The 25,104-nt window shown below is 40.3% G+C and overlaps 1 protein-coding gene across 2 annotated transcripts in view; it reads right to left on the bottom strand.

Annotated features, from left to right (window-relative positions):
* Positions 1 to 25,104, bottom strand: part of FLNC (filamin C) — a 69,326-nt gene that overhangs the window by 4,658 nt on the left and 39,564 nt on the right. Inside the window, exons 9-40 of one of the 2 annotated variants that reach the window (XM_040413495.1) lie at positions 20,288 to 20,425; positions 20,047 to 20,173; positions 19,095 to 19,231; positions 18,547 to 18,740; positions 17,766 to 17,879; positions 17,503 to 17,646; positions 16,951 to 17,074; positions 16,688 to 16,848; positions 16,057 to 16,147; positions 15,618 to 15,787; positions 15,364 to 15,481; positions 14,961 to 15,223; positions 13,359 to 13,956; positions 11,047 to 11,220; positions 9,926 to 10,088; positions 7,936 to 8,096; positions 7,681 to 7,848; positions 7,469 to 7,592; positions 7,231 to 7,387; positions 5,624 to 5,813; positions 5,503 to 5,526; positions 5,134 to 5,381; positions 4,942 to 5,037; positions 3,480 to 3,579; positions 2,789 to 2,929; positions 2,196 to 2,324; positions 1,857 to 2,030; positions 1,584 to 1,745; positions 1,053 to 1,256; positions 812 to 964; positions 453 to 575; positions 85 to 324 (exon numbers count right to left, since the gene is read on the bottom strand). In XM_040413495.1, coding sequence (XP_040269429.1) covers positions 85 to 324; positions 453 to 575; positions 812 to 964; positions 1,053 to 1,256; positions 1,584 to 1,745; positions 1,857 to 2,030; positions 2,196 to 2,324; positions 2,789 to 2,929; positions 3,480 to 3,579; positions 4,942 to 5,037; positions 5,134 to 5,381; positions 5,503 to 5,526; positions 5,624 to 5,813; positions 7,231 to 7,387; positions 7,469 to 7,592; positions 7,681 to 7,848; positions 7,936 to 8,096; positions 9,926 to 10,088; positions 11,047 to 11,220; positions 13,359 to 13,956; positions 14,961 to 15,223; positions 15,364 to 15,481; positions 15,618 to 15,787; positions 16,057 to 16,147; positions 16,688 to 16,848; positions 16,951 to 17,074; positions 17,503 to 17,646; positions 17,766 to 17,879; positions 18,547 to 18,740; positions 19,095 to 19,231; positions 20,047 to 20,173; positions 20,288 to 20,425 — 5,310 coding nt within the window. The remainder of the gene's footprint in view (positions 1 to 84; positions 325 to 452; positions 576 to 811; positions 965 to 1,052; positions 1,257 to 1,583; positions 1,746 to 1,856; positions 2,031 to 2,195; positions 2,325 to 2,788; positions 2,930 to 3,479; positions 3,580 to 4,941; positions 5,038 to 5,133; positions 5,382 to 5,502; positions 5,527 to 5,623; positions 5,814 to 7,230; positions 7,388 to 7,468; positions 7,593 to 7,680; positions 7,849 to 7,935; positions 8,097 to 9,925; positions 10,089 to 11,046; positions 11,221 to 13,358; positions 13,957 to 14,960; positions 15,224 to 15,363; positions 15,482 to 15,617; positions 15,788 to 16,056; positions 16,148 to 16,687; positions 16,849 to 16,950; positions 17,075 to 17,502; positions 17,647 to 17,765; positions 17,880 to 18,546; positions 18,741 to 19,094; positions 19,232 to 20,046; positions 20,174 to 20,287; positions 20,426 to 25,104) is intronic. The other variant, XM_040413496.1, reaches the window with a different exon arrangement.

Genomic DNA, 25,104 nt, shown 5'->3' with positions numbered 1-25,104 from the left:
TTGCATCATTAATCATTTAATTTACATGCATCGCTTTAGGAACAGTTTGCATCAGTGAGTGCCGCATTAATCTGCAGTACTTACCTTCCTGTCGTGCAATGCTGCCAAATGAACCTAGACTCTCCCGGCCAAGGAAGTCTCCAAAAACATTGTGAAAGGGGTCACCTCCAACCTGTGTAGATTCTTCAACCCGCACTTCACGCTTTGTTTCACCTCCACGTGTCTTGCTGATCTCGGTGCGTTCAGTGCGTGTATATGTATGACTGCTACGTGTGAATGTGCGTGTGAGGCGCTCCTGGGCTGAGACCATCTGGAACCAGTTGCCTAAAAGAAAACAAGGGGAAAACACAGCACATAGTTCAGAGATCAGTTTTGACTAAGGCTCAAACAATTCAGTTTTCAGTACCATTGTACCAAGCTTATTTGCATCACAGTTTATTCAGGCGCCATACCTGGAATCTTGAGGTTGAGATCACATGTGCTACCGATACTGGCAATAGAAGAAGCTTGACGTTTTCTGGTTATACTTTCTTTCATACGTCCTTCACCTGTCACCTTCACCATAAAAGGACTTCCTGCAGGATACATGGGGGTTCATTGGGAGCATTGATTAGCATTTGCTTTTCACAGACAGATTACATTTAAGCAAGTCTTTATATATCTGAGTGAAAGTACAGTGCCATTCAGCATTTGTGAACTAAAAATCTAGGTATTTCACACACTTATTATGTAAAATAGTTCATGTTATATAAGTACATAAAAGATAAGGCACTTTGAGTGTCATATGTACTGTATGTATATAGCTACACACCTGGTACGTGTTTATCTGCAAACTTGATGTTTATGATGTATGTTCCTGGCTCAGTAGGACAATAAGATACTTTACATGTTCCATCTTCTACATCCTCACAATTTATATCTACTTTGCTTGGGCCTTCAATAGACAAACCTAAACCTCCGTAGCCTTAAAAAGAAAGAAACAAATAAACTGTTATTCACAGAAGCAGATGAAACACATATCAAATAGGTTCAGAAGAAAATATGAGACATACCTGCATTTCTGGTGTCAACTATGAATTCAGACACCTCAAATGTAATGCCTTCCAGCAGTCCCTTCCCTGAAACTTTCACTCTGCTTGCATCACCAATCTCAGACTGTCCAACCAGGATCTTGAATGGGCTGTTTGTAACATGTTTTCCGTTCTTCTTTACACTTACCACATGCTCTCCCACCTCTTTAGGCGTGAATGAGATTCCTGCGGTTCATGATAGACAGTAATCAAAAATCAACGTTTAGTTGGGTAGTAGTGTAGAAGTGAAGTTGCCAACATTTTTATGTGGCCTATGGAATGTATGGGCTGTGTTATACACTTTGCTCTTTCATTTTCAGTTCTGAATAGTAATGGAACTTTGTTTGACCATTCGCTCTTTGGTAGACTTAAAAAATGATACAATATTTGTATACAGAAATATTATTTCTAATGGATCCTCTCTTTTCCCAACTTCCTAGATGTCTTTTTCTTAATTGTTCATAAATAACGTCATCAGAGGTGTCCATATAAATGTATAATACATTTTCTTACCAATATGCCTATTAGGCAGTCTCTTTAGTAGGCAAGGTTCCTCATTGCCAGATGGGGCTCTGATACTGGCAGTTAACATGCTTAAATCTGTCTCTGTGATCTTGAGGGACACATCGGTTGAGGTTCCCACGTTGAGTTGGGAAGTTCTCATGGAGTCATCACCTATTGATATAAAATATTTTAGAAATCTATAGAAAGGACATATGTATAGACAAAGTATATGGCACCTTAAGAGAATGACAGACCATAGGAGCTGCATTCCATTAAAATCACCTGTAATCTTTGCTGTGAAAGGACTGCCAGCAATGTGCTTGTCATCAAATCGCACAATGATGTTGTAGTCTCCAGGAGCCGTGGGCAGATAAGACACAGTGCATGTACCATCTTTATTGTCCTTGCATGTGATTTCTGCTTTGGATGGACCTTCTACAGCCAGTGATAAGCCACCTGTCGGAGGACAGACAGTTTAGGAGATATTTGGTTCTTATGTGTAAAAATGAATCTTTTAAGATCAAATATAAACTAACAATAAAACAGCGAGTTCAACCTTTATTTTTCACAAAAGAATGGACTTTTGTGTTGGAAAACTGTGGTTTCAAATCAGCCACATACCTTCTCCAGCGTCCTTTGTAATAATAGTAAACGTGGCAGGCTTGTTTACCATGCCGTGGCTAAGCCCTGGTCCATATGCGCTCACATGTCGGCTGTTAATGGCATCTACGTAAAACTGCAGTGGGCTCCCTAAAAGTAAAGCATTAATAACAACATTAATGTAGGCTTGTAAACTTGACAAAATTATATTTCATAAAGCAATGAATTACGTTAGGAACATTACAGGCCTAAGTGCAGGAAAAGGGAATTATTCTGAGGACCTACCCTCCAGCTATACTATACAAGTGGACAGCTTCTATTTATTTTTTTATTAATCAAACATGTCTAATATCTTACTTGTGGATCAACCTATAAGAAATAGACAATAGTGAGAAGTGACTGGATCCCAATAGGGTTGTTTTCTGCAGGACCTTCCAGGCCCTGGAATGTAGCACTTCAGAACTTGAGTCCACCAGAAGTTGGACAAGTCAGGCTGTGGCCTTATTTATATTGTTTTCTACCCTAAGCTTTTATGGCCTAAATATTCCACCACACATGTCCTTCTCATGTTCAGTTCTTCTAAACCATGTCACTGTTCATCATAAATGAGTTACCTGGAATGTGATTTCCATCATATTTAATGTCCATTTCATGCAATCCCTTTTCCACTGGAGCAAATTTCACAGTAACTGTGCCGTCTTTGTTGTCAGTGATGTTGGGTCTAGCAGTCTTGCCAGATGGCATGCGGACCTCACCTAGATACAAATATAGGAACATGTATATCATTTTTCTGTAAAGGATATCCTATAATTTGAGTCAAAATATAAGCTATGAAAATGGGTGGATATTTTACAGTAGATGGCTAGACAGACAGACATATACATAGTAGCACAATCTCTTATTCTGAGTTATAGCAGTCCAGGGTTGATTTTGGAAAGTGTAAACAAGCTTGTAGACATTGTCCAAACAGCTTCGCTGAGATCATATTATGCATTTGTGTCATTTGGTTTTCCTACCTGAGATTACAGCACAGTGTATGTTAGTTCACAGAATGCAAATCAGCAGAGAAAACTCTTTAAACATAGATTGTCATAATGTAGCAAATTATTTTATTCATAGTATCCATTACCTAAATTTTGTAGCTCATGTATAGGTATATACTGCCCTGACTTGTTTTAAATTTCAACTATTTGAAGTGTCACTAATTTATGAAATCAACAAAAGGTTGTCATAGGCTGGCTCATGTTACTGGCATCACTGTATAGTAATCTAATATTATTCGGGGTCCTGGCTGGATTACCATACCTGTAATCTCTCCTTTCTGCACAGTGAAAGGAATCACTAGATTAAATGGCCTGAGCATGGTGTCCAGATTATCAACGGGAACAACAGGTTCTTCAGTAGCCTGCAAGGAGTCAAGCAGAGCAATATGCCATCATAGTCAGCACCAAAATTGACAGCATCAAATATTAAATTTGTGAAATACAATAAAAGAGAAAAAAATGAATACTTTAAAGAGAACCTGTCAAGTTGTAGATGCAGTTTATCGACGGGCAGCATGTTACAGAGCAGAAGGAGCTGAGAGGATTGATATACAGTTTTGTTAGAAAAGTTCCAGTATAGCTTGGCATTTAGTTAAACCCCTGCTCTTTCTATGCTTAGGAGTCCTGTGGGTGGTCCTAATCAATGATTGACAGTTACCTCTGCATGCACAGTTATACAGGGCAGGCTGTCATACAGTTTCCGTCACTGAAAGAGTAGGGATTTAGATAAATGAATCCTTTCCCACAACTATACATATCAATCTGCTCAGCTCCTCCTGCTCTATAACATACTGCATGTACAATGTGACAGATTCCATTTAAGGGAAGCAAGGTATAGAGGATGAGAAGATAGAGGTGGATACAAGAAGACATCATTATATAGTCCGCAGAACAAATGTGAAGCTTAAAGGGGAAATCCACCCGAAAGGGATCTCCTGGTAGATGGAAGGAACAAGTAAACAGATAACAGTAGAGGAGTCTGTGAGCTACCAATTTACTAAATGTTGCAGCAACCAAGCCCCCTTTGTTGAGTTCAGTGATGTCTGTTCCTGTAATTCCCAGGCTTTATAAGAGGAGCCTCCACCAGGGGCCGGTGCTTTGCTGTTTTTGAACCTATCATTGATAAACCATAAGTTTACACTGTTGCTTGTTTGGCATCTACTGTCTGGTCCTATACTACAACCAAATATATCTTCATTTAGTGTTGCCCACTCAAGCTTCTTCTAGTGTACTTAATGGTGTCAGTATTTTAAAAGGGATATCCCATTTAGACAACCTTTCTGATACCATTTAGACAAAGTATCTGATAGGCTGGGGTCCTACTGGTGGGACCCCGGCTGATTAAGAGAATGGGGTTGCGTGCTCCCCATTTGAATGGTGCTGTAGACACGCATGCCAGTCCGCTTCTCCATTCATTTCTAGGGGATTGCCGGAGATAGCCGAGTACAAGCATTCAGTTATTGCTGGCTCTATTCATGCACAGGCCCCCGTTCTCATGGTGGTCAGTGGTCATACCTTTAACACCAATCAGACACTATCCTAACTATATGATCATCCAGCCCATCATAGCTTTAAGCATCTCTTATGAATGAAATGGACTGAACGGTGTAAGCACAGGATAGAAGCAAATAGTATAGGCTGTATATAGGAAAGTAATGGATGAAGATCAGAGTTCTAGATTGATAGGGATACAGCAAAAGAGCAGAGCGTTCTCTCTGTTATACCCAGTGAGTTGGATAGCCGGGGAGGTGTGCAGCATAGGGCTGATGTAGCTGCACAGTGTCACATGGCTCCTCTATGATTGGGATGGTATCACAAGCCTGGCAGGAGGGAGGCAAGTGAATAGTTAAACCATGGTAAGGGCACAAAGTAAATGGGGAATACTGGACATGAATCAATGGCCACTGGAAACTTACCACCACATGGAAGGGACTGTTGGGAATGTGTTCTCCACCAAAACGAATGGTGATGATGTATTTCCCTGGTTCAGGTGCTGTGTAGTAAATATCAAAAGTACCATCCTGGTTTTCTACCACATCTACATCGAGTTCTGCTCCATCGGGTGTAGAAACCTTGCAGGTAACCTTTCCCTTCCCTGCAGCTTTAGCATCAACTGTGATGACTGTCTCCTCTCCAATTTGAATGGTGGGTCCGAGGCAAGCTCCTGAACAACCCAAGAAACAAAATTATTTTCTAGATAGCAGTTATTGAAATACTAAAAGACGTTTGTGCCAACACATTTATTCATCAGACATATTTTTAAGAACAAATACATAAAAACTTACCTAATCCATGTCCTCCAAGGGACACTGAAAAAGATTGGAGAAAATGTCTAAATGTAAATAATATATTCTGCATTACATATTAGATTATTTTATTTCAGAGATCGTTCATATTGGAGCTCACCTGTCACTAAGCACTTGCTGGCATCACCAGTGGGCACTGCATGAATACGGAAAGGAGAATAGGGAATTTCATCTCCCCCGTACTTAATGGTAATAGTGTATCTTCCTGCCATGTCCGGCACATAAGACACTGTGTATGTACCATCACCATTTCCCCGAATATTAGCTTTCTTTGGCTTTCCTTCAGGGTCCTATGGATAGAGGAAACGTAATAAAGTATTTGCTTATATATGCAGTTAATTATACTGAAAAAACTATATTATACAGATATATGCCTTCTTAACCCATTTGATGCCAATGTCTTGCAACAATAAATATTACAACTCCACTTCTAGTATTCCATCATTTCCATTCCATGCAAACACCATTTTTGGTCATTACCAGTTTAGATCCTACTACCACAAACTAACAGGGGTCTTCAGCTTCTTATGACCTCACCTACAGTGCCACTTTTTGTAGCTCGGTGGATTGATTTTAGCTTTTCAATGAGGCTGGGTTTCTACTTTAAACTTTTTTTTATGCAGTTTTTAAAGTCAAAGCTAGGAATGGATCCTAAATGAGGGACACATAAATAAAAGTTCTTTTTGAATCCATTCCTAGCTTTGGCTTAAAAAAAAATGCATAAAAAAACTTGAACATGGAAACCCAGCCTGATGTATTCCATTGGACTGCAGCTGCGGCTTGATAGTTAAAGTTAATCAGTAGCGGTACAAAAAGTCTCAGAGTAGCCCCAGCCTTAATCATGTCCTAAAGATGGCAAGGTACCCTTTCTGTCTGCAGAATATCATGTATCCAGAGTTGTGTGACTCACTAATGCCTGTGCGAATATTTCACCCCTGCCAGATGGTTACTGTTAGCTGAGGATTAATTCTGGTATTGACTGAGCTCCAACTTCTCTATCACATTCCCACCTATTTAATGTAAACCATCAGTGGAGTATATGAGTAATGGGATTGGACACTATGATATATGTTCAAATACTAACTTTTATGAAATTCTAACACTCAGACTGTGAGATCATATGATATATTATATATACATGTGTAATATCCATAAAGATAATGAGTTCATATTGAAGGAAAGCTGTGAAATGACACATATATTATTATCACATGCCCACTTCCTTTAAATGGCAGCATACTAGAAGTTTAAGTGATATCTCAATTGAGGGTATTTCTGCTTTTGTGTCTTTTTTATAATTTTCTATATTTTCCTTTGTAATTTAGGCTGAAGTATCTCCCCTTGTGTCCACTAGGTGGAGATTTAGCGTGGCTCTCAGCAGTGCTTAAATATGAATGAGCTCATCCTAACGGGATGTACAAATCTCCCAGCTGCTCGAGAAGTCTTCAAAGGGGTCACGTGTTTTTTTTTTATAAATATACCATATGGACAGGGATTGTGTTCCTAGATAAGCAGTGATTCAGTTAACTGTTTTATGGCTTTCACAAAGGTAAATGTGGATAGAAAACTATTAGCAGTATGGTTTAAAAGCAACTACAGTGCTATGGTTTGTAGATTATTGCTATACTGACCATTAATATAAAAATAGGTTGATTACATGAAACACTATAAAATCTACAAGGAATAAATCAGTAGCATTGTACTCACTAGAATCTGAACAGTCAGGAGCCCCTCGCCGGCATCACGGGCATCAATGGTAAACTCAACAGGTAAGCTGGCTGGGATGCCTGCTGTGTTGAGTCCTGGGCCACTGGCACGCACTTTGCTTGCATCATGTGTTGGCAGTACCTTGATCTTGAAAGGGCTGTATAAAAATATATCTCATCTTAAAGTCTGTCGATACAATATTTCATAAGGCTTACAGGCTCTTAGTTGACCTTCTTACCTGCGTGGAACTTCCTGGTCTGCATATCTTACAGACACAGTGTATGGACCATCTGTGGCAGGAGTATAATTTGCTGTGTGAGTCCCATCACCATTATCTCGTACATCAACTGGCTCTGCCAAACCTATAGGATTCAACAAAAGAGGCACGTCATATTTTTCTGGAGTCAATCTCTTCATTTGTGTACTTCTACTTTTACTGCTCTTAAGTACCTGACGGTCCATGCACCAACACCTCTAGAGGTGCCAGGCCAGCCTTGCTGCAGTCGACAGTGAAGGTCTGAGGGACATGTGCCCTAACACCAGTCCCCAACCCAGGACCTGAACATTTCACTTTGCTGGGGTCCACCACCTCCTTTACTGGCACACGGAAAGGACTTCCTGCAAGAAATAATAACTTTGTAGTCCCGTATCAGTTCAAACTTTGCTTTCTTTTGTAGCAAAACATGAAAGTTACATTTAATATACCTGGGATTGGTCGCCCACCAAAGGTGATATTGACATCATACTCTCCTGGTGTGAAAGGAATATATTCCACACTACAGCTGCCATCTTTATTATCTTTACATGACATTTTTGCTTCAGAAGGACCTTCAATTGCAAGTCCAAGACCACCAGTGCCAGCACCCCTGTAGTAAGAGAAGCAAGTTTTTGTAGTTAGCTGAAAAGTAACGTTATAGAGATTTTTGGGTTACGTAACTAAAGCTTATCGATTTCAAGAATGTGACAAGTAACCAGAGAGCATCATATCAAGACTTCAAAGGCTGTCATCACCATCTATAGCAGCAAGTGAGCTCAGAGTGTGAAAAGATTCAGATAGTTAGGTCTCTACTCTGTGTCATATGCCTATTGCTGGTTATATACATAAGATGTAAGTTAGGCAAAATGGCCGATTTTGACTCTAGTGGCTAATTGTGTCAAAATTCTATTTGGATTTGATTTGTCTCTTTTTCTCTCACTCCCCAAAATTTGCCTGAATCAAATCACCAGCTATTCAGATGGAACTCAAATTTTTACAAAATCAATCTTAAATCCAATTCATTTTAGAATCAATATGCTCATCTCTAGTGGCTTACCACTGTTTTAAAATTAAAGGGAACCTGTCACCGGGATTTTGTGTATAGAGCTGAGGACATGGGTTGCTAGATGGCCGCTAGCACATCCACAATACCCAGTCCCCATAGCTCTGTGTGCTTTTATTGTGTAAAAAAAAAAGATTTGATACATATGCAAATTAACCTGAGATGAGTCCTGTTCCTGACTCATCTCACGTACAGGACTCATCTCAGGTTAATTTGCATATGTATCAAATTGTTTTTTTACACAATAAAAGCACACAGAGCTATGGGGACTGGATACTGTGGATGTGCCAGCAGCCATCTAGCAACCCATGTCCTCAGCTCTATACACAAAATCCCGGTGACAGGTTCCCTTTAAGATAAATTTGTGATAACCAATGCCAGAATGCTTCCTGCTGAAAAACGTATCTGTCATAATGGATATTTTTGAGCATTGTCAGCAAAATCTAAACATGTATTTTTTGCAAACCCATTCTGATGTTATAGACATTTTTAAAAAGTCACTGAGTTTTTAAAAATGTTTTGATATGTCATAGAGACATATCAAAAGTTTTGATCGGTCAATTGGTCTGAGAACCCCATTGATGGCTAGAACGAGAAGAGAGAAGTGCGCGGCATATTGCACTCTCTTTACTCTCTGTGAGAGAGGAAGTGAGATAGACTCAGTAGAAAGTCTATGGGCCTGTCTCATTCCCGTCTCCTGCAGTGAAGAAGGAGTGTAATATGTGAGCGATCGGTGGGGGTCTCAGCACTCAGACCCCACCAATCAAAACTTTTGTATATGTCTTAATGACATATCAAAAGTTTTACAAAAACTCAGTGACCCTTTAAACTATGTCTCTGATTTTCCAGATTATCAATGTTCCAGTTTACAACTGACCGGCCACATTTTGGTCAATCTTGACCTTAACTGCATGGGCAAATTTGTTCTTCCTTTATTCCTCGATCAACCAGGTTCTCAATTGAAGTTTCTTCTCCTCTCTTCCATAATCTCTAATAATCTGCACCTCATCACTGAGAGATGGTGAACCCCCCTAATTCCTGGATCCCATACCGGCAGCTATGGCTGCTACCATGGAAGTTATTCCCATGTTTATGAAATACTTTGGATATCCATTACTTGCAGTTGGAAACATCCATTCGTACATTAAGGGTCTCAGAACCTGTCCAGATCATGTGCTGCTGACACAAACAGGTACCTAATTAGAATATAAAACCACATAATATAAAACTAGTACCTTGTAATATGTCTTGGAACTGTGTGACAGCTTTTGATCTCTGAATGTTTTCATTCACTGACTACAAGCACACACCCAGAACAACTGTATATTACGACAATGGCATTTTAATATATCTGAATGTCTACACAATGCTCTCACCTTGTTTCCACAGTGAAGCGATTAGACTTGTTAAGAAATCCACCTTCCAGTCCAGGGCCATATGCTCGTACACGGGTTGGATCACAGCCTTCGGTGACGGAGACACGGAACGGGCTCTTAGGCACTGGAACGTCATCGTATAGTACCTCTACTAAATGAATGCCTGTGGGTTTAGAAGATAGTGGTGAACAAATGTATCCTGAAGAGAGCATACAGCAATAGCAGAAGCTATAACATAGGGGGAGATTTAACAAAACTGGAGTAACAGGAAACTGGCTTAGTTGCCCATAGCAAACAATTAGATTCCAACTTCTATTTTTCAGAGCTACTTTGGAAAATGAAAAGATTCAGTAAGCTAGTTTCCCTTTACACCAGTGTTGATAAATCTCCCCGATAGAGTTTTGCTTATGATGGGCATAACAGACAAAAATGAATGCTTTCTGCTTATTTGGAATTTAGCACATTAGTTGGATTAAAAAAGACCTGTCACCGCTCCTGACATGCCTGTTTTTATTGCTTCATGCATCCCCCATGTAATAACAATTCTGGAGCATCTATTCTTATGTCTGTATGTTGTGCCATTCCTTTATTATTTCTATTAGAGGTTATGAATGAATTGCTAGCAGTCTGCAGTAAGGGTACAGAGGGGAGGTAACCGGTTGGGGGTGTGCACCTGCACAGTCTCACTCTATCCAATCAGTGCTGCCATTTTCAGACTGTGCAGGTACACACCCCCAACTGGTTACCACCTCTCTGTACCCTTACTGCAGACTGCTAGCAATTCATTCATAACTTCTAGTAGAAATAATAAAGGAACGGCACAACATACAGACATAAGAATATAGGCTCCAGAATTGTTATTACATGGGGAATGCATGAAGCTATTAAAACAGGCATGTCAGGAGTGGGGACAGGTCCTCTTTAAAGAACCTCAAAGTCAGTGTCGATTTTAGACATATGCCAATAATCTGCATGTTGCATGTTTATTACCGGATTCTTCTGTCCACCTCTCTTTATACTTAAATATATCAACATAGTTAAAATGATAACATCAAAAATGATCAGTTGGAAATAAAATGGTATTGTGTGATTTCATGCCATAGTTTAGACTTGCATCTTACCATCCTCATAGGCTGTATACTGCACATGATATGTTCCATCCCCACTATCCGATATAAAGCTTTCAGTGACGGCACCAGAAGGGCTGATGACACGGGTGGTCACATGACTTCCACCAGTTTTAGTTAATGAACGGGCATCCACAGTAAATTCTGTCAGAACCTCACGTAATACACCTGGTGGAAGGAAAAGAATTAATGAAGTGTTCCTTATGTACTATTAAAATTTTCTATATTAGTGCTTACAGGAAAAATGTATTCCCATATGGTAATTTAGGCTAAAATATTTAAAGGACACCTGTCTACAGGATCAACACTTTTTACCCTGGCATACTTACGGGTAGGGTTGATCCTGCAGATTTTTCTTGTGAAAATTGGTTGTGGTGTAACGTTACATTACCCTACTTCGTGAGATTTCCCTACCTCGTAACTTCCGGTCGCACCGGAAATGACGTGAGGAGGCGTGCCGGAGTTGTGCCGATCTGCGCATGCGCAAAACAACGGTTTAGGGAAATCTCACAGCGGAGTTCAGCTGGACACTGCGCATGCGCCGGAGAGCCTCACCAGCCTTAGGGTAGGGAAAAATTACGGCCCAGTGCGCAAGAGCGGCTAACTACAGAACATCCATCCGATATCCGCGCCTGCGCAGTGTGGGGGTAGGGAGATCTGATGGGCATTTTTTCTGTTAAATAAATATATACGATGTTACGAGGTAGGGAAATCTCACAAACTAGGGTAATGTAACGTTACAAAAGTAGGGTAATGTAACGTTACAGTGGCGTTCCTGAGGGGAAAAAAAGACTTCTTTAAGATTCTTTATGTAAACTAGATACTCTTTGTACTGTGGGGCGTGGCCAGCACTGGAAAGCTGGGGAGCTGAGGTGCAGTGAAGCCCTCAATTGCATAGTGAATAAAAGTATATATTTTTTCTTAGGAACACCACAACTGATTTTCACATGTATCGTTGTAATAAGCAGAATCAACCCTACTAGGCAACATGTCTAGTTTAATGGGGTTGACTGGTGTTCTTTAAAATTATTTCAAGTCTGCAATCACACACTTTAAGCTTCTGAGCTGAAATTTCCCAGTATCCCTTGCTGCTTCAGTGTCTACACAGACTTTATTCTACACCTATAAGATATAGTTTATAAAGCTAAAGTGCCATGCACAATGCTGTACTATGAGCCTCACCAATTAATTGTGCACGACAAACATGGTAGTATGAAAATAAGTACCTCCTTTATTAATACATATAATAACATAGACATAGGCGATAAAATACACAGGACTAAAATAGGGACCCAATATTCAATGGAGATATTAATAAGATAAGACTGCTATCCTCCTACAAGCATGTTCAAGCAAGTACTTATACCACCCCGTAAGCGACAGACTATATTCTGGAGATTTGCATCCAGTAAAGTGAGTTCTTTCTACTAGGCACTGTAATGTAGAAGCAGCTAACCATCCCACTGCAATGTAGAAGCTCAGCCAAGCTGTCTGGGGTCTGTCTTATGACAATCTTGAAGACCTTATATTATAGTATAGCATGTAACTTAGAATAAAAGACGTGAAGCAATGCATTTACAAAGCTATTCAACTTTTTTCTAGATTACATCCAAGCATAGGCTATAAATTGCTTATTTTCAGAGTAGATGTAACCTTTTTAAGGCTACTTTCAACCTATTGTTTTAGTTTTCCCGGTATTGAGATCTGTCATAGGGGCTCAATACTGGAAAAAAACGCTTCCGTTTTGTCCCCATTCATTGTCAATGTGGACAAAACTGAACTGAACAGAACCGAATGCTCCAAAATGCATTCCGTTCCGTTTAGTTGCGTTCCCAGACCGGAGAGCAAATCGCAACATGTTGTAGTTTGCTTTCTGTCCTGGGAAACTGATCAAGACGGATCCTTCGTGACCCCCAATGCAAGTCAATGGGGACGGATCCGTTTTCTCTCACACAATCTGGAACAATAGAAAACGGATCCGTTCCCTATTGACTTTCAAAGGAGTTCATGACGGATCCGTCTTGGATATGTTAAAGATAATACAACCAGATCCGTTCATAACAGATGCAGACGGTTGTATTATCAGTAACGGAAGTGTTTTTGCTGAATCCTGCCAAATCCAGTAAAAACACTAGTGTGAAAGTACCCTAAGACACTACCTCATTTTTTAAAATCATAGATAAAAGGTAATCCTGCAGTCTACTGTATAATAAGCTACAGCCATGATAGAGATCATTTATGATTAGTGCATATGTTTTGCGTTAGACATGCAAAGTATATTTTGATATTGTACCCAGTTTACCTACCTCTGGGCTCTACCCCTGGGCCATAAACCTTCACTCCGCTGGTGTCCACAGCTGGTTCCACATTAACCTGGACTGGGAATTTTGGCACTGCATGTCCTCCATATTTGATTGTGATGGTGTAAGCCCCAGGGCACGATGGGATGTATGTAATACTATAGGTACCATCACTGTTATTTTGAATGAGAACCTCAGCTTTAGCTCCCGAATCGGATAGGATCTCAATAGTGAGCTCAGCATCACCAGCTTTGGAGCAATCCACAGTAAAGGTGGCTACCTCGCCAGCCTTTCCTCTTTCTAGGCCAGGTCCACTTGCGGTCACTTTGCTTGGATCAAACAAAGGCCTGATGTCAGCCTTGAATGGTGAACCAGGGATATGGGCTTCAGCAAACAAGATGTTGATAGAATATTCTCCTGGCTCGGTGGGGAGGTATGAAACTGAACAAGAACCATCTCCGTTATCCTGGCATTCAATCTTGGCTTCACATGGTCCTTCTACCGTCAAGCCAAGTCCTCCTGTACCAGCTCCTTTGGTGTCAATTGCAAATGGAGCAGGCTTACCCACAAAGCCTCCTTTCAGTCCTGGTCCATAGGCACGGACCTAGACAGGAAATATGGGACACATTTATCCGTGTGAACGCTTGATAACACATCCAGATTGAACTGCTTAGTATAGGAGATGCCTTTACTTATTGCTGTTCTATTATGTTCTCTATTTCCTTAAGTTGCAGTCAATTTGGTCATTTCCTTTAACCAATAATGCCTGATGTTTTACACATGCTTGAAAGGAATTACAGGATCCAGGCACAGACTAAGTACCTACAGTATGTCTGCCAAAATCCAAGCCCACATTTTTGTACAAGCTGCATTAATGCTTTATAGAAATAGTGATTGTGGAAACGTGTTACCGGTACAACAACCTATACAAGGCAATGATGATTCTCGGCCAAACAGGAACACTTATGGTAAGGAAGTAAGAACAATACATCCATCCTACAGTGTGTAGTAGTCCCAGATGTCAGTATTCAGCCATTTTTAGGACAGAGCATTCATTGTTGCTTCAAATCCATTTAGAATGATGTACATTTATAGAGAAGAAAATTTATCTAACCTATTACCTAATTATCTTTGAATCAAATGACCCCAGAGTATCAGTGTCAAAGGACAGTTCCTTTACTTTGTCTTGTCTAAACTTACACTTATTTATCTTCAGATGACCTGTCATAACAAGCTGGCCAGAGTAATATTGTATAGGAAATGTTGTAAATGGGAGATGTTTGGGGTATACATTCTCCACCCCTGAATCTGATGTTTCTTCAAGGATTTATTTAAACATAGATATGTCTCCCCCTCCTTTCTGGCTGCTCCAGCCTGACTCTCACCCTGCATCTTGCACACACAATAATGAGAAACATATGGCTAAAAACCATGTACGTGCCAGAAATGAAAAAAAAAAGAAAAAACCATCAGGAAAGAAGAATACAGACCACATTTGAATGATATAGGTGGAGCAGCGATGTGACAAATAAAATAGGTAAAGTACAGAAAAAAGCTGAACTAAGAGCTACACATTAGCATTACATATGAAGTATTTCATATTATTACCTTAGAAGGATCAGGTGGCATGACGGCCTCTACAGAGAATGGGCTTCCAGGCACAGGGTGGCCATCATAGCTGATCTCCACCTTATATGGTCCCTCCTCAGGAGGCATATATTTTACAGTGTGAATTTCACTGGTGACACCAGTTTCCACTTTGCAGGGAATAGGACGACGTGATGGAGATGTGATCTTCACATCTACCTTGCCCTGACCACCGGCTCCACTTGTATTTATGGAGAACTCTTGATCCTTTCCAACATCCACCTCTGTATAAATGAAAGGAAAACATCAGATTCAATTGCAAAGGAATGGCACGAACAGAGCCTACATATTTGGGCGCACACATTTATTCATACCATATAATAAAGATACTAAAAGAAAGGAATTGTATTGAGATGTTACTTACTATTGTTAAGGCCTTGCACTTTCACCTTGCCAAGATCAAGAGGTGGTGCTACATTCACAATAAAAGGACTCTTAGGGATGGGGTCCCCTCCATATGTTACTGAGATGCTTATATTACCCTGTTAAAGCAAAGGGACATGATTGATCATGTGTATAGAGATCTTTGCATTTGCTACCTGCTACTTCTACAAGGAAGCAATTACTATCAACTAATTGGTGTACTATGTTGAGGTTGATCATAAACATCAAGCACACCTCCTGGATAGCTGTGTACTTCACAGTGTATGAGTAGTCATGGTTGTCAATGATTTCAAAGTCTTGAACAACTTCACCCTTCACGGTCCCAGTAAATTGAACGTCCAGCCGGGCCTTTCCAGCACCCTTGGTGTACACTGTGAAATGAGTGGGCTTACCGACCTCCACTCCTGTATGGGAAAAAAGAGGTATTAAGGAAACTTATCTTTTCCTTCATCCCATGCATGATACAGAACAATAAAACTATGATAAAACAGGCAATTATGTAAAAATATATCTATGTACAATACGTAACTACTGCAACACACTTTCTTGCTACGATTTTGGAGCATTTTTGCATTAATATCAGTATCTAATCAATGCTTTTATTACAATGTATCTCTTCCCTTAATACTTTGTATAAGCTAACCATCTAATAAAAGCTGACAATATCTCTTACCTGTGCGGTTGAGCCCTGGACCTTCTGCTCTTACTTTGTTAGCATCATGTGATGGGTCTACCTTGACTCGGAAGGGGCTAATTGGTATTTCCTATAGGAGATAGAGGTATACAGTACATGTACAGGTACTTTTATGTAAAGAGATGATACAACTTAAAATATTGTCACTTTTGTATGTTTTTTTAATTATAAAAAGGTCTTGAAATAGGTACAGAGTTATATGCTGTTTTAAAGGAATATTTCTATCTCAGCCATACCTATCTGTCATATGCAGTGACCAGAAGTGGCTGAGATTACAGAAACACGCTATTCTATTTCTATTACTCCAGTTGAAGTGAATAGAAGCTATAGAAACAGCATAGTACAGCAGGCTACACTGTTTCTATAACTCAGGACCTACAGATCCAGCATAGCTTCTGGGGCTACACTATTTCCATACAGTAGCTCTCATTCACTTATATTGCAGTCTACAGATACAGTGTCCGCTCGGCTGTTTACTATCTCTGGCTGCCACATACGAGAGGTATTCTGATCTCTGCTGTGAATGCCTAATATAGGAATACTCATTTCAAATGTAACATAAAGTCTTACTTTATTAATACAAATTATTTCCGCACTAATTTACTCTTACCTGGTCAGCGAATAAGACCATAATGGTATATCTCCCAGCTCCTGGTGGAGTGTATTTCACAGTGAAAGTATCATTATCATTTTTAATTATGTCAAAGTCAATATCTGCTTCTGCCGGTCCCACAACACCAGGGGCACATTTGATTCCAATGCTGACATCCCCTGCAGATAAATAAATGCAATGCAATAATCTTAGTAGTACTGTATTAACTCTGGAACTGTTCTGGAATGCTGTATATGACATATTTCCCCATATTGCCTTACCTTGTCCTGCCTCACTGCAGTCCACAGTGAAATAAGTTGGCTCATTGGCTTTCAGACCCGTCTTTTCAACACCAGGCCCATAAACTTTAACTTTGCTGGGGTGACTTCCTTCCCCCACTGCCACCTGGATTATTAATATATAGGGTTAGGGGACAGTACTAAATATTTATTGGGTACACAAAATATTGTAAAGGGAACCTGTTAGGTTCTCCATGCAGCCCTGTCTAAACTCTCAGGATATGGAATAGGGTTTCTTAATAAAAAGCAGAGTAAATCCTGACCGGACTCCTAGAAGAGACAGTGAGAGTCCTGGTTGCCCCACCCACACACAATGATTGGCAGCTCTCCCAGTATCGGCATATGTATATCGATCATCCTGTGTGGGAGGATGTAATCAGGACTCTCACTGTCTCTCTTAGGAGTCCTGTCAGGATTTACTCTGCTTTTCGACATAGGAATCCTGCTGAGTTTCTCTCCCTTTTTAATATCCTGCTTTCAGATAGGGCACCAAAAATCACCTGACAGATTCACTTTAAGCAACTAATGCCTTACCCGGTATGGGCTGTTAGGGATATTGACTCCTCCCCATGAGATGATGATGGTGTGTTTGATTGGTTTGATTGGTACATACACACACACATATGTGTTGTCCCCGTTGTCTTTGATCTTGATGTCAATGGGTGTTCCCTCTGCATCCTAAAAGAAAAGATGAAACGTTAATATATTTTTTAGGTTTTCCCCCCCACAAATACTCATTCATGTTAAGTGAGATGTGTGAAATCTAGGGTACATCAATATTCCATGTGGTCAGTTACCTGAGCATAGATCTTCAGCTCAGCAGTCCCAGCAGCACGGGCATCAATGGTGAATTCAGCAGGATGTTCTACAATGCAACCTGTGGGTTCCAGACCAGGACCATAGGCCTTCACCTGGAAATAGAAAAGACTGTGAACTTGAACCTGCAGTAATATAAATTTCTTGGCAACGCTACGTGTGGAGCTTTTTTGATCTTGTAAACCTGTCTATTTATATACTTCCAGACTCGTTTGAGAAAGAGTCCAATGTATATTTTGAGAAATCCAAAGCAGGATTATCTCTGTCTCCCTGGCAGAATGCCCCACAAGCCCCTAGTCAGCTTCCAGTTCATGAGTTGGATATATACTCTGTTCCTTTGATGGTAGTAATAGTTTTGCAGTCATATCATTTATGTTTGGAAAGGAACGAGGGATTATAAGATGAGCCTACAAAGGTCAGAGCCCAGTTAGACAAATGTGTCCTCCTCACCCTCCCTCACAGCAGCTGGTGTGAGAGCAGGGATAACTGTGAAATAGGAGAGGGAAGTAAAGTGAACAGAATGGTGAAGGTAAATAGACGCGTTAACGAAAAACCACTGTACCTCAACTTTCTTCATAGAAAATATTCCAAAAATCTGTTTGCTCCACTATTCAATTCCCTAATGCAGAGATTAAACCTGTAGATGTTCCCACTGTGGCTATTTAAGACAAACTCAGCCTAAAAATTACAGGTAACTAATACATCTACCTGTGATGTGTCATCTAAAACTTTACACAGTCTATATTATCACCGAGCTATTACCTTCTCCGGAAAGCCTTTGTTGCTGGCTGGCAGAATGTGAGCAATGAAGGGGCTATCCTTGATATCTTCATCATCACAGATCACATGCACGGCATACTCGCCAGGCTCAGTTGGCCAGTAGCGAACATCACACGATCCATCTCCCTTGTCATCACATTCAATTTTTGCCTGTGAGGGCCCCTCAATGGAAAAGCCTAGAGAATAGAGATCAGGAGTAGTAAAGGTTCATGGATTCTCTGTAGAGGAATTGCTTGGGGAAAATCTGCAACATTTACAAGAGTAGCAAAATGGATGAAATTTAAAAGAATCTCATTCACACACTGCTGTATGTTTTTCACAATGAAATCTACACGTACAGTACATTAATATGCACTGCAGATTTCAAATCTACATCATTTTTTAATTTATGCTAAGGATTTTCTCCACTGACATGCAAAAGGTGAAATCTGCAGCAGATCGTCAGCATTTCAGCCAATTTTGTAGCAAATTTTCAGTTGGCCGTTCATATCATTGGCTTTTTGTATCATGTTTACTCTTAAGACACTTACCAAGTGTTCCAACTTCTGTACCGATGGCTTCCACTACAAAATCTGCTGATTTGCCCACCATTCCAGTTTCCAGGCCTGGACCCCATGCTCGCACTTTCTGTATTCCTACTTCAGGGCTTACATAGACCTCAAATGGGCTGTGTACGATGTAAGAGGTAAAATGAGAATGTAAGCTGGAGAAATATAGCACTAGAAGACGGTATACGGCACATGTTCAACAGTAAACTGAACTCTCTTAGGCTGAATCCATACGTTTGCCCGAAATGCAAACAACAAAAAGGGCAAAACACTACAGAAACATGAATGAAACCAAAAACTAACATCCTGGCCCAGATTTACTAATGCTGTAGATGGTGTAACTTTAGTCAGGCTGTCTAGACCTGCACCAGATTTATCACAGGGGCTTAGGCTGGATCATACATCTGGTGCAGGGATAGACACTTTTTTGTGACTCTCGACCAACTATTGGTTGACTTACTTTGGTAAAGAATTTTACACCAGAATTATGGTGCCATTTGTGCACGAAATGGTGCATCTTAGGTGTAGATATACTGTATACATATATTACACAATGTACATACATTGCCAATACATTGATCTAACATTGGAGGATATTTACGGTAATCAGGGACTTCTCATAGCTACATAAGCCTATATTAGGCCATGTCCCTTTCCCACAAAACCTCCGAAAAAAGTAGAGGCCCTAGCTGTGCCACATTGTATCAAAATTGCATCACTTTTTAGACAGATTTTAGGTACAGACACATTAGTAAATCTCTGCCAGAGTCTTTTTTTTTTATCCCTGATTATTAATCTAGACTACCAGAAAGTTGTTTGCAATCTAAGGAATTTAAATGTTGAATATTGGAAGTTCTATTTGGCTTAAAGGGAGGAATACCCCTTTTATAGAATTGTTCTGTTTGTTGTGGTACAGAAAGCTTTTTAGCCTAACCTTCTAGGAATTGCGTATCCACCCCATGTGATTGTTACAGTGTACTTTCCGGGCACCACTGGGTAATAGTCACACTCGTACACACCATCCCCGACATCACGGACTTTCACCGGCTCCTCTGTGCCCTCTGTTGAATAGGAAATAAGTGACTTAATAGCTTTCAAGCATAGTATTATCATCGTGAAACTATGAATGATCGTTGGCTGGGGTTTGATATACAGTTTGTAATCTCTTTACTTACTGGGTCCTTTCACTGATACTTTGAGTTCTCCACTTCCAGCTCCTTTGGTGAATACTTTAAAATCAGCAATTTCCTTGACACGGACACCTTTTGGCTGAAGTCCGCGACCTGAAGCTCTGCAGGCATTAGGGTTACATGCTGCAAGAAAAAGAAAACGTGTTCCTCCCAAGACAAAACTACCACAAACCACATCTACTTAAAATCTCATGTAACTATAATTTACACTGCAACACTCATGTAACAAAAAAGTTTTTCTCCTGGGGATAGTCAGTAAAACTGAACCCAAGCAAATATGCACGTATTATATAACATGTGCCCATTCCTTAATATTGTGTATTTGCATAACATGAGAACTCAAAGCCACATGCAAAAGCAAACAATAGACATACAAGGTATCAGTTTTAATTTTTGAAGACTGTGGTCCCCAGTGGTGCATCTGACTCCCCTGACAAACTCTTCTATGACATGGGAGGAAACAGAGCACAGAGAAAATCTTCTTAAAGGAGTTGCCCAACCCCAAAGCCATTTTGATTATGGCGCTGAAAGTGATCAGCATACGGATGCAGCAGAGTTATTCTTAACTCAAATGTCTTAACTCATCGTGATATCCCGAAACAAAAGCCATTGAAAAGCAATTGAAGGTGTCAGCTTAACACAACTAGTTAAGCATGTGTGTTAACTCTACTACATCTGTAAACAAAAAAGCCACTCACTTATCCAGCGGTCATTTGCCGCTTGGGGATACCTTTTCACCGAAGAGACCAGTGAATGGCTGCAGCAGTTTACTTGACGATGGATGGGATTTCCCACTTTTCTCTCGGTACTGGAATGGAGTGGCGGTGAATACGTGGGTGGCTTTTTTTTCTTTAAGCTAATCATTTTCAGGGGCATAATTAAAATAGCCTTGGGGTTGGACAACCACTTTAAATACTGTAATTATTATTATATGATATTCAGTTAGCGGTTATGATAGAAAACAATTACTACATATACAAATCATTTAAGAGGTTGTCTTACATTAGAAAACCTGGCAGCTTATTTCCAAAAGTACTGCCAAACCTGTCCACAGGTTGTGTGCGGTATTATATCTCAGCTCCACTGAAGTGAATGGGACTGACCTGCAGTGCTGCACACAACCTGTGGATATGTGTGGAGCTGTTCTAGAACAAAGCAACCATGTTTTTTGAAATCCTGGATCACCTCTTTAAACGTTGGATTTCCCAAAGCAAGTGACTCTTACCATTGGGACACAAACACAAACGTAATAAAAAAAAATACACTACTTTACTCTATTTAAGCATAGATGTAAAATACAGTCCAAGCTACAGGCAGTATGCTCTTTCTATGATTAGTTCAGTGAGCAGGCCTGCTCCATGACTGACAGCCTCCTTTGTATGCAGTAAGTTTGAACACAGAGATAGCGGTCAATCACTAATCAGCACTGCCCCCTAGACTCCTAAGCATAGAAATAGCAGGGACTTGGATCACTAAATTACAAGTCATACCCAAATCTTTTCCCACAGAACTATTATAGGAATCTGCTTATCTCCTCCTGCTCTATGACATGCTGCCTGCAGATAGGACTGCAGGTACAATGTGACAAGTTCTATTTAAAGGCATTTTTTGGGGTTTAGCATATATATCAATATCAGATTGGCAGGGGTCTGACCATTGGTACCACTGTCGATCAGCTGATTGAAGGGGCCACAAAGCCCACAGTCTTTTCATTGTTTACATTGGGTTCTGCAACTTCATTCCGTTCACTTTATGAGACGAAGCTGCAATAGTCTTTAACTCTGCACCATGGCTCCTAAGTAGACGGCTTGTAGATAAATGGACCAATGAGGAGGTTGCAGTGCTTGCGCAACCACCAAGACCCCTTCAAACGGCTGATCAGCATGGGTGCTGAGACTCAGACATCCAGTGATGTGATATTGAAAACATTGATTATTTCAGATCTGCTGTAAATTCAGAGCAATGTTTCAGATCTGAACCCGTTGGCGTGCTGGTGTCGTATTTCGGTCGCTGCAGAGCTGCATGATTTCTGGGACATGCAGAAGCCTACTCAAACCCCCTGTCAATGGAATTTTTCCGTATCTACCCCATTGACGCCCTAACAGGCAATAGGTGGGCATTGTTGTGGGCAGCTCATGCTTACAGCATGCAAGGACAAAGTTGTCACTAATTCTAATGTAAGTTCACAAAACGACTCCCATGCACAGGCTATACTACTCTCTCCGGGCACGCCATGCTAAGGCTTTTGCCCTTTCACTCTCGCCAGGCCATACTAACTTGACTTGCGTGGTTTAGGTTTGGGTGGAGGTGGGGGAGCCACTTTCTTGGCTTTTTCAGGAGGCAGGATAGCAATAGCCTGAGGGGTGACCTGAAGGGGAGGGGTGCTGAGAGCCAGGGGCAAAACCGCAGCTATTGGAAGAGCAAAGAACATAGGGGAGAGAAAGTCATGTAAAGCAAAGGCGGAATTATGCAGCGCACTTACTGATACAAAATGGTGACCGATTATATAAGCAAACAAGGACAAGTACACACATAGTCAATGGCAGACAATGACAGCTTTACATCCGTACACACATGCAGTGATTCATGCAAAATATTGGGTAGAGTAAATCTCTGAATGACCGCGAAGTAAAACAGTGCCATTGGTCACCATTTGCAGTGTCTTACAGGACATTTACATAAAAAGCTGAATAACTTGTATGATATTTTACTTTGTTGAGTTTGTAGTGATTTTGACTTACATGAAGGTTTTTCCTCTATTATTTATAAATCTAAATTCTCGGGGTTTCCTTTTATTAGAGACAGTTTTGCAATTAGGTTGGGGCTACACGGTGATCTTGTCCACGACACCCATTGCACAATCAAAGATTGCTGTGTAGCAGTTCAGCCATTGAACTGAATGGAGATGCAGCACAGCTCACAGAAAAATCCAGCAGCCTTGGATTCATTGTGATTCTGGGGTTTGGTCGCTGCAACCCCATTCAGTTCAATGGCTACACAGCGATTTTTGGTTGTGTGACAGGTGTCGTGGCCAAGATCGCCTTGTTGCCCTAGCCCTGGGATGGGCAAACTGCGGCTCTCCAGCTGTTGTAAAACTACAAATCCCATTTTACAACAGCTGGAGAGCCGCAGTTTGCCCATCCCTGCCCTAGCCTAAGAGCTAAGCTGTTGTTTTGAATCTTAAAATAAACTTTTTATCTAACAGGGAAAAAAAATACAAGAAAAATCTCAGAATTGGTATAGACCTGTAAAATATAGAATTTGCTAACTTTTTCAAGTGTGTATGCAGATATACATATATGGTGAACTGTGGTTAAAAGTGGAAGGATGTTTAATGTTAAAGGGGTTGTGCCACAAAAAATAGTCTATGTTTTTCAAACCAGTACCTGGATATATATATACTTATGTATATGCAAGAAAATAAAAATTCTGAGTTATTCACTGAAATCTATCTGTATAGCGCCACCTGCTGTTTGCTCTTTTTCTAATTTCTCTGTCCTGCTCACATGTTCAGTTCCAACCTCCAACTGCCAACAGCTGCAGTAGAAAGTGTATGCCTCTGAGAATCTAGCAGAGCAATTGGAGCAGTGAACGGGGAGATCTCTGGATCCATGTCAGGCTGGTTCTAAGATTCTGGTTCTTAGCTTCTTAGAAAGAGACTTCCATATACTATATGATTTTTATATGGATTATGGAATAACCCCTTTCAGTTTACATGTTACTGATTTGTTGTAGATGAAATCTGCACCAAAGCCGCAAGTAAAACTGGTAAGTTGCATATTTAATTGCTGATTTAAACATTATTAAAGGTAATTTTAAAAATCTGTAAATAACCTGTGAAAAATAGACAAGAAAATGGGCCTTCATGTGGATTTGAAAGTCCAATCTGAATGAGTAAAAAATCTGTAGCATGTAGACAGAGATTGGAAAATCCATTAGACTTGTATTGTATTGTGTATTGTTCTTTAATTTGGTACAGAATCTGTACCCCAAATTGGCAAACAATTCACAACATGTGAACTTAGCCTTGATGGGATTTCTTCCAAGGACAGGGGCGTAGCTATAGGGGGTGCAGAGGTAGCAGTCGCTACCGGGCCCAGGAGCCCAAAGACCCTTGTGCCACATAAGAAGACACTGGTATTATAGAAAGTGTATGCAAGTTACACCTCTGGCTGAACAGAAGGGGTTAGGTTAAGAATTTGGTATGGAGGAGGGGGGGTGCAGTTTAAATTTTTGCCTCATGCAGCACGAAGTTTTGAGGGAAGGAGGGCCCAAGCTGAGCCTTTAGCTACGCCCCTGCCCAAGGACAAACCCTATTCAACTATTTGCTTCAAGTCTGACTTTTCTAGCACCCATCAGTCAACTGTCTTCTCTGGGGGAAGCCATGACTGGCCATACATTTCCCTTGTAATAGATGAAAGCATTTAAAAAGGAGTTGTCTCCATAAGTTCAGTAGCAAGGTAAGACAATGCAAGTTATTGTGTCACTGATAACTGCATCTAAAGTCATACTTGCACATCTCTAAAATATCTAACATTATGACCGAAAACATGTAAAATGGAGCTCATAATCATATTACTTATATGCATAGTCAACAGGTCTTTGATGAATGGTTGGAAAAAAGAAGCTGGTTTTTAAGTAGGGAGAGTGAATACTGTTAGAAAAAGAAGATTTGACATGGAATATGATGTATGACATAAAAAGAATCATGTAGAACAATTAGAATAATTTAAACATGAAGTGTGATGACACAGGACATGAATATTTGTTCTCCACAATGATTTCTCAGATGATATCAGCTT

The sequence above is a fragment of the Bufo bufo genome, chromosome 1, assembly GCF_905171765.1.
Source record: "Bufo bufo chromosome 1, aBufBuf1.1, whole genome shotgun sequence".
Lineage (NCBI taxonomy): Eukaryota > Metazoa > Chordata > Amphibia > Anura > Bufonidae > Bufo > Bufo bufo.
This window is presented reverse-complemented; position numbering and strand designations above follow the sequence as displayed.